The sequence below is a fragment of the Cyprinodon variegatus genome, unplaced genomic scaffold (assembly GCF_000732505.1).
Source record: "Cyprinodon variegatus isolate N-32 unplaced genomic scaffold, C_variegatus-1.0 Scaffold203, whole genome shotgun sequence".
Taxonomy (NCBI): domain Eukaryota; kingdom Metazoa; phylum Chordata; class Actinopteri; order Cyprinodontiformes; family Cyprinodontidae; genus Cyprinodon; species Cyprinodon variegatus.
In genome coordinates, this window is record NW_015150656.1 from 155689 (window position 1) to 164669 (window position 8981).

Genomic DNA, 8981 nt, shown 5'->3' on the forward strand with positions numbered 1-8981 from the left:
TGGTTTGGTGAAAAATTTGTGCTTTTAGGCCAGGGTTTGACTTCGTGTGGACGGGGCCTTAGACACCGTTTATTGTCATTTCGTATACACAAAATGTATACAAAACTTCATAACAGCAGCTTTCATAACATTTCCATTTCTTAAATTGCAGCAGTGATCAAATGTAAACAGTGTAGGGGGAAAACATGGTGCAAAAAACAAACGCATTGATATTTAAGTTCAGAATATTAAATATATATGGTGCAATTATGCAGTGTTTTTGGTTTGATGTTGTCATTTTGATGCAGATTCTGATTATATGGTGCTATATAAATAAACTAGATTGAATTGAATTGAATCCAACCATAATCTGGAAGGACCAGGAGTAAATCTGGAGGAAAAACTAAAATAGTGTTTCTGAATCTGCAAACTTTGTGCATCCACAAATGCACTGAACCAAGCAGCAAGGGCAGAATAAATAAAGTCCTGTCCTCTGGACGCCCCCAAGGCTGTGAGGCCCTGGGTAGTGTGCCAATGACTGCAGATAATCCCTTCATGCTTAAATAATTCATATGTAAACATAATAATTATTGCTAAAGGGGCAATATTAAATGTTTATGGCGTGCCATTTTTTTCTGTCATTTGAACTTGTCCCATTTAGAGGAAAGAAAACAGCCAATAAAAAATAAACAAATGATGCCAAAATATTGACCTACCGGGTACACACTGTAGTCTTCCTTATCCTTGTTCCCCATACCTGCCTGGTAAATAAAAAGAAAAGGGATCACAGTACAATCATAACAACTTATTGATGGGGAGAAACCATTACTATCCTAAATAATATTTAAAAGATGTTCACCCTCTGTTTTTAAAGGGATTTTGGCTGTAAGCTGATACACCCTGGGAGCCAAGAGAGGGAAGAGGAAGGAGCAAATGCTCTGAGAAATCTGGGTTAAAGATCATCTCCATGTCTGACCGTTTTTCAACAAATTCTTCTTAAAGGATCCGGATCAAAGTTCCAAAGGTCGCAGATGGATAAAGACCATTAACCACCGCCTCTATCAGCTCTGTTTACCTTCTTTCCTGGCATCTTGGGTTTATTTCTCAAAAACCAGAAACTTTTGTTCGAGCTCAGTGACTCTGCTTAGCTTTAGAGTAAGATTAGACTTTTAAACACATTAAAATGAGCAGAGAGAAGCTGAATGAACTGGATTTAACCTCTTTGATATTTCAAGCAGCTCATTAAGCTGGTTGTCAAGTTCAGCCCGTCGGTTGTTAAAAACACCGACTCTATCCTCCACTTACACCTGAGGAACTACAGAGATTCTTTCATTTTAAGCAATGTGAAAACTTTTACTTTATCCTCAGATTATAAACATGTAGTATCTTCTACAATCGTGCATATCGTCGACTTTCAACAAGAAAACAACGGGTTAAAGGTTGAAAAAGTGAAGGAAGAGTTTTCTGATTAATGCTAAAGGAAAACTTATCCATGAAAGAAAACAAATCTGTTTCTAAAACAACAAAGCAAAGTGTTCTCATACGCACCTTGTTTTGCTTCAAGGATATTTTGTAGACATGCCTTATTAGAAAATAAAAGCTGTGGTGGAAGTTACGGTACATCACTTCCTGCCAACCTTTCAAAATAAGAGCCTGTTCGGTGACCTAAAAGTTGTTAAACTGAAAGGCTAGCTGCTAATAGTCATGTCTTTTTGGATAAGCAGAAATTCCTCCTTCCACTCTGAGTTTTAACTTCAGAGTGTTTCTAAAATACAATAAAAGTGTAATAACCGCTATAATATGGCAGCTTATTCAACAAAGTGTCAACCGTATACCTTGGAATAGTATCTACAAGTTAAAACTAAACAAATCATCCATATAACCAGACTGAGTTGGAGTTGTTTTTTTTCCCGCTAAATTATTGAATTAAATAATTAACCATAAAAATATTTTAGATGAACTCCATAATTATCCTCATCAAAAGACAGGTGCTACCAAGTGTAGAGACTAAATTTCAATTCAGTTTATTTATATAGCGCCAATTCAAAAGGCACTTTACAGATATAATTCAACCAGATCATCCATTCAAATTGATTCAAAGTTTTCTATCTAAAGAAAACCAGTCGAATGCATTGAATCATTAACTTAAGGCAAACACGAACACCAAGCATGCTTGTAGCGACAGTGGAGAGGAAAAACTCCCTTTTAATAGGAAGAAACCTCCAGCCTACAAATTTAGACTTTAGACTTTATTTATCCCTTGGGATTACTCCTTCAGGGAAATTCTGGTTCCAGCAGCTTATATAGAATACCAGAGCAAGATGCCATTATAGATAAAAATATAACAGACAATTTTAAAAAAATAGCGTATATAATACAAAAAGCATAAAAAAGTTGTAATGTCCTGGAATATGTTTTCTTTAGATATGAAAATATCGGCACAGTAGAGAGCTAAAGGAAGACTACACAGTAATTGACTTGGATTATTGCACTTGCACTGCAGAAATGTACTGACCATATAAAAATGTAAAAAAGAAAACAGGCTACACAGTAGTTGGCATGCGTAATTGCATATTGAGAGAGAAGAATATTGCACATAAGTGACAGTTGGTAATGTTTTGCACAAGATGTCCAAGGAGGGGGGTGCTGACCGTTGTCCCTCATCCTATCATCTCCCCCTTCCTCCAAGGGAGGACAAAACACACATGAAGCAGTTCAATCAGGACAAAAGTACACTGTGGTTCTTCTAACTTAACCCCTATTCAATTAAACTCTTTAAAGCAAGCTAGGTAAATCATACAGGTTGAGTTTATTTACTTTGAACATGTTAAACAACAACAAATACCTAAAAATTAAAAAGAAATGGATCTTGTTAAGTCTTCAATTAATTTCCTTCTCTCCTGTATAAGTTTGACTTCAAATGGAAACACTAGAAATCTCCTTTTAAATAAGAGATTCCCTTTAGCAGAACCAAACTCTTCTTAACAGCATTTAAATGGCACCTTTCTGAATAAATAGATCCCACAGAGTAATGAAAGTAGTTAAATAACTTGCTGCTGTCATTTTGCACATCTCTGATGTTTCAGCTGTTTTCAAATACCCATTACTGTAAAAATGTTCATAGCTGTATATTGGTTATTTATTCTCCAGGTGCACAGTATTTATATTGTTAACACACTTTACAGTACGGTATCTTATTCATCGTTTAACTCTTCACTATTATGTTATTTTATAGACTTTTCTAAGGTCCACATTTGTGTGAGCATTTTTTCTATAATCTTTTTGCTGCTGTAACACCAGAATTTCCCCATTGTGGGACAATAAAGGGATTTTCTATTCTACTCTATTCTTGTAATTATTTGACTACTTATCTCTTGTTGGGAAGAAACAAACAGGTTTAGGTGGTGCAAAGACAGTTATAAAAAAAATAAACTAATGCAGCACAGATGGCAATAGAGATATTCACCCTTTTCACAAAATACCTTTGATTCATGGCTCATATTTTATCAGAGCAGAAAGCTCCCTTATATCTGCAGCGTAAACCCTGCTCAGTAAACAGTCTCCTGTTCGGTATGTGTTCAGAGGAGACTTTTGCAGTGGTGAATGGGCTGGCTGTGAACTCAACAGCATGATTTGGATCTGCTCAGATTATCCTCCAGATCCATGATGGTCACATTGTTTGGGGTTCAGGGTGGTGGTAGGAACGAAAAATGTCACCAGGCCAGTAATGTGTTAGAAGTTAAACCAGATACATCCCTGATAAAACAAACATATAATAGGTTTATCTTCAAATACTTTCACCAAAAGTGTTTAGATAAAACTAATTTTAAAAATAATTGTAAAGTTTATACTTTTATATTTTTTTTCAGGAGAGATAAACATCATCTATCATATCGTCATCAGTAACAGTGGATTCCCTCTGGACAAAAGTATTGACTGGTTATTAATCCCTGAGGTAAAGTGATGCTTTTTTCTAAAATGAATTACTTTGAAAAACATTTGATTTGTTCTTGCAGCACAGGCGAGCAGAAATCCCAGCTTTACTGAACTCTCCTCCAATCAAAAACAGCTTGTGCCAGTATCTCGTGTTTTAATTGGTCAATAGGCTCGTTCTCTTGGCCAATCAGCGCGCACTTCATTTGGCGGCGCTACGCACTTGTTCCTGTTTAACAGTGTGTTCAAGGTGAGTATGTTAAATACCATTTGGACATGAGACCGTTTTAAAACTTAATTTTTTTCAACTAAACAAATAAAAATGGCTTCTGGTGCAGAGCTAAATACGTCACTGCGTGGTTCATAGAAGTTCGAGTAGCTAATTGTGTAACAGCATGCTAATGCTAACAGCTGTCTTTTCTTCATGCGTTCTCGTGTTTCCAGCCGGGAACCATGGGGGTTCTGTCCACACTGATGAGGGGACTGGTTCGAGGTGCCGACAGGATGTCTGAGTTCACCAGTAAGCGCGGCTCCAGGACCCACAACAAAGGCAGGGGCTCCCGACCCGCAGGTCTGAGACTCTCCAGCAGGAAGTTCCTTTCCATTCGAGCCATGATTCCTGAGTTCGTGGTTCCCCATCTGGAAGGATTCAAACTGAAACCTTACGTCTCGTACCGATCACCGAGGGGAACAGAAGCCCCGCTGACAGCAGAGAGTCTGTTTGAGGAGGCTGTGGCCCCCCGGATCAGGAAAGACATGGAGGAAGGAACATTCAGCGCAGATCAGCTGGAGAAATATGGATTTGAAGCCACACAGGAAGGGAAGCTGTTTAAGCTTTATCCTAAGAACTATGTGCGGTAAGGAGGAAGGGCTGAGTGGATCTGCACAGAAGACCTTCAGGATCATCACAGGACTATGAACTTGTTTCATTGTAAAAGTTACATTTGATTGGCCACTCTGAAGATTGCTGTTTCCGGTGTCACAATTCTTTTATTAATATTGTAAAACATTTGGCATAGCCTCTGAAACACCCTGCGCAGAATGTTGGAGAAACAAATATCTGGAGTGACTCATTGCAGTAAACTGAATATCTTGGCCATATAAAATGTTAGCTCAATAAAACAATTATTGTTTTGTATTCAACAGCTTTTTCTAACATATCAAATGATTAATTCAATTCAGTTTATTTCTATAGCGCCAATTCACAACACACGTCATCTCAAGGCACTTTACAGTTCAGATCCTACAGTCAGATTGATTCAAAGTTTTCTGTCTAAGGAAAACCAGTTGATTGCATCAACTCAGACTCAAATGCAATCCCTCACACTAAGCATTCTTTTAGCAACAGCGGAGAGGAAAAACTCCCTTTTAACAGGAAGAAACCTCCAGCAGAACCAGTTTCAGTGTGAGCGGCCATCTGCTGAGGCCGACTGGGGTTCAAGGAGACAGAAGTAGAGGTGTAAAAGGAAACGCACAGCCAGGCAGACGAACTCCAAGGCAGCTGCCATGTCAGAGGACGAGCACATCCAGCCAGTCAGAGAAACAGGCCTACACTGAAAAACAGGCCGATCTTGAACATAAACATAATTAGAAAATATAACATTACCTTGCTCAATGTGGTCCCTACATGTTGATGTAAACAATGTCTGTTTACATCATTGTTTAAAGTGAATAATCCGTCACAAATTGCTGAAAATAGCAAATGAATTAATGAATGATACAGCTGCAAACACCTATCCGCAATAATTCTGACCCTCAAATACCTGTTAGTCTGCCTTCAAAATGGCCACGGGGAAATTGCCAAGCAGCTTGGTGAAAAAGGTCTATTGTTGGAACAATCGTTTGAAAATGGAAAAGAGGCTAAATATGATTACCAATCTCCCTCAGACTGGGGCTCCGTGCAAGAATTCAATGACCTAAGAAGGGTGAGAAATAAGCCCAGAACTACACAGGAGGAGCTGGTTAATGACCTGAAAAGAGCTGGGACCATCGTTTCCAAGGTTACTGTTGGTAAGATGCCATGGTTTAAAATCATGCATGGTAGGAAGGTTACCCTGCTTAAACCAGCTCATGTCAAGGTGCGTTTTAATTTCGCCAATAAGCATTTGGATGATCCAGAGGAGTCCTGGGAGAAAGTGAGGCCAAAATAGAACTTTTTGGTCATATTTCCATTAACCGTGTTTGGAGGAAGAAGAATGATGAGTACCATCCTAAAAACACAGTCGCTACTATGAAGCATGAGGGTGTATTTCTGCACATGGGACAGGGCGACTGCACTGTATTAAGGAGAGGATGACCGGGGGCCGTGTATTGGGAGATTTTGAGGAACAACCTCCTTCCTTAGAGCATTGAAGATGGGCGGAGGCTGGGTCCTCAAACATGACAATGACCCAAAGCACACAGCCAGGATAACCAAGGAATGATTTTGGAAGAAGCATATCAAGGTTCTGGTGTGGACTAGCCAGTCTGTAGGCCTGAACCCAATAGAGAATCTTTGGAGGGAGCTCAAACTCTGTGTTCTCAGCAACAGCCCAGAAAACTGACTGATCTAGAGAAGATCTGTGTGGATCTTTGCAGCGAACTAGTGGTTAGGGCATTGCGCTTGGAATCCTGAGGTTCTGAGTTCGAGCCCCACTCCCACAGCCTGCCATTCTGTGTAACCAGAGCAAGACCCTTAACCTCACGCTGCTCCCCAGGGGATGGGTTAAATGCAGAGAGTTAATTTCGTTGCTCTGTACTTGGACAGTGTAATGACATTAAAAAGCTGGAAAAAAAGTGGACCAAAACCTCCTGTAGTTTGTGCAAAAACTATAGGAAACGTTTGACTTCTGTAATTGCCAAAAAAGGCTAATGTACCAAATATTAACATTGATTTTCTCAGTTGTTCAAATACTCAGCTTTATCATACAAGTAAATAGCTAAGAAAATCATACATTGTGATTTCTGGATATATTCTCTTTTAGATTATGTCTCTCATAGTGGGCATGCACCTATGATGATAATTTCAGACTCTTCCATGATTTCTAAGTGGGAGAACTTGCAAAATAACAGGGTGTTCAAATACTTATTTTCTTCACTGTATAAATAGGCTTGATGTCATTAAAAGTAAATTTTTTTTTAATGAAGCAAAAGTGCTTCTTAATTAGGTTTTTGAGAAATAATATCCACATTTCCTTTTAGTTGTGTTAATTTCCTAAAAAAATAAACATTAAATTAATAAAAGTATAAGAGAAGTTTAGGAAACTAAAGTCAAATCTTTGATGGGAAATATTTCCTCATCAAGGCACCTGTTGGCATGTACTGTTGTATTGTTGCCATGGTAACCCCAGGATGTCAAATCTTGAGCTCTTTTCCTCCCCCATCACCATGTAGTGTACTGTGGAGTGGGTTTGTGCCACACTTTAAGCCCAATTCACTTGCAACATAATTTAAAAATGAAAAAAAATTGCCCACCTTTGGGATTCATTTTTTCACAACTTTCCATTATTATTACAAGCAAAGATTTGATTTTTTTTATCAGTCATTTAGTTGAATAAACTAAAATGTAAAGTCTGCTGAAAGAACAACCCCCCTCAGTCCAGAAATGAAGCCAAAACTACACAAATATAAACATTTAGCATTAAAAAAATCTAGGGTGTGATTTGGTGACTCAGTTAGCGCACACGACCCATATATACCTCGGTCCTCGAAGTTTGCCGCATGTCTCTCTCTCTCTCTCTCTCTCTCATCCCCCATTTCCTGTCAGCCTACTGTCCAAAAAAACAGCCACTAGTGCTGTAAAGACTCAAAAAAAAAATAACTTTGTAAATATATTCTAACCAGTTGCTAGTTTTTAGCTTCACCCGATTCCAATTCTGTAAAAAAAGATCTAAAATAAAGCTCCTTTTGCTGTCTGATTATCCAAAAAATAAATGTACAGATTATTTAATTAGCAAAATATTAATTAGTTGGAGTCTTGGTATATTTATATCCCAGATTAGTCACAGCTTACTGATAAACATAAATTCATCTTTAAATGGATTGTTCAGAAATGCGCAGTTATTTTGAAAAAAAGCATTTAAATGAAAACGTAAAAAGGTTTCAATGGAAGACTAATTTAGTAGAGTAAAATATACATATTTTTTAATCAGTGCCACCATCTACTCCCCTCACCATGAAGTTAAATCTAGTGGAGTTATAAGTAAGAACAAACATATGAGGATCATAAAGCGTTTATTATAAAAACAGCATCATAATCAAAATAGGTTTCTGCTTAATAAACATGTTTAGGTGTAGAAGGAGACTCGGCTACAAGGAGGTTGCATTCTTTGAGCTGTACAGGGTATTATGGGATGCATCTATACGCCTGCAGATGTCACCGCAGTTCAGTGTTGATCCGACTCCTCAGGAGTCCAGTCCCAGCGCCACACGTGGAGCATATGGTCGTAGAAAGAGCAGCTAGCTAGCAGACAGGACAGCGAGGGGGCATCCTGGTCAGGGTTGGGAGCTGGAGGTGCAGCAGGGCCGGTGGAGGACGTGACCACGGCCTCTGGGATGTAACGTCCTGCGTCGTCCTCAAGGGAGGTGTCAAAGCTGGCCGTAGGAGACTCGTACTGAATCCTTACATGTCCCCTGCTCTCTGCGAGGCTTTGCTTTGGTTCTGTGGCAGGAGGGGACTGCGGCGCCGGGGCATCGAGGGACAGCCTGGACCAGTCGGCTCCGTAAGCCAAGGAGTTGTGGAGGATGTAGGAGGAAACGACGGGACAAGCTTCCCCACGGCCCTCTGAAGACAAACAATTCATTACAAGGCATAAAAAATTAGACACATTTCACCTCATGGAAAGTTTGGGTGGATTTAAGCACAAAACTGTTAAAAATATTTAAACCTTTGTTACATATGAGACATCAATCCTGTACAATGAAAGTTAAACACTAAAATAAAAAACTGCAATAGCAACATCAATCTTTTAACTCAGTTTCAGTTTACATCCAACAACATCTGCAGCAGATTTAACGGGTCTAAAAGAAACTTCAATCGTCTCAATCAGCTCAGATTTCCTAAAATCATTTTTTAGGTAAAATCTAAAATA

The 8981-nt window shown here is 38.8% G+C and overlaps 3 protein-coding genes across 5 annotated transcripts in view; 1 reads left to right on the plus strand and 2 right to left on the minus strand.

Annotated features, from left to right (window-relative positions):
* The window catches only part of pnpla7 (patatin like phospholipase domain containing 7), a 53759-nt gene extending 52187 nt beyond the window's left edge, over positions 1-1572 (minus strand). Inside the window, exons 1-2 of the mRNA XM_015379923.1 lie at positions 1528-1572; positions 696-740 (exon numbers count right to left, since the gene is read on the minus strand). Coding sequence (XP_015235409.1) covers positions 696-734 — 39 coding nt within the window. The 5' untranslated portion in view covers positions 735-740; positions 1528-1572. The remainder of the gene's footprint in view (positions 1-695; positions 741-1527) is intronic.
* Positions 1573-4106: 2534 nt separating this feature from the next.
* On the plus strand, positions 4107-5055 carry mrpl41 (mitochondrial ribosomal protein L41). Its single transcript, XM_015379916.1, has 2 exons — positions 4107-4162; positions 4357-5055. The coding sequence occupies exon 2, from the start codon at positions 4366-4368 to the stop codon at positions 4771-4773; it is 408 nt and encodes a 135-aa protein (XP_015235402.1). The 5' UTR covers positions 4107-4162; positions 4357-4365; the 3' UTR covers positions 4774-5055.
* Positions 5056-8102: 3047 nt separating this feature from the next.
* dph7 (diphthamide biosynthesis 7) overlaps positions 8103-8981 on the minus strand; it is an 11090-nt gene continuing 10211 nt past the window's right edge. The window contains exon 9 of one of the 3 annotated variants that reach the window (XM_015379910.1): positions 8103-8674. In XM_015379910.1, coding sequence (XP_015235396.1) covers positions 8277-8674 — 398 coding nt within the window. In that variant the 3' untranslated portion in view covers positions 8103-8276. The remainder of the gene's footprint in view (positions 8675-8981) is intronic. The other 2 variants (XM_015379911.1, XM_015379912.1) reach the window with 2 other exon arrangements.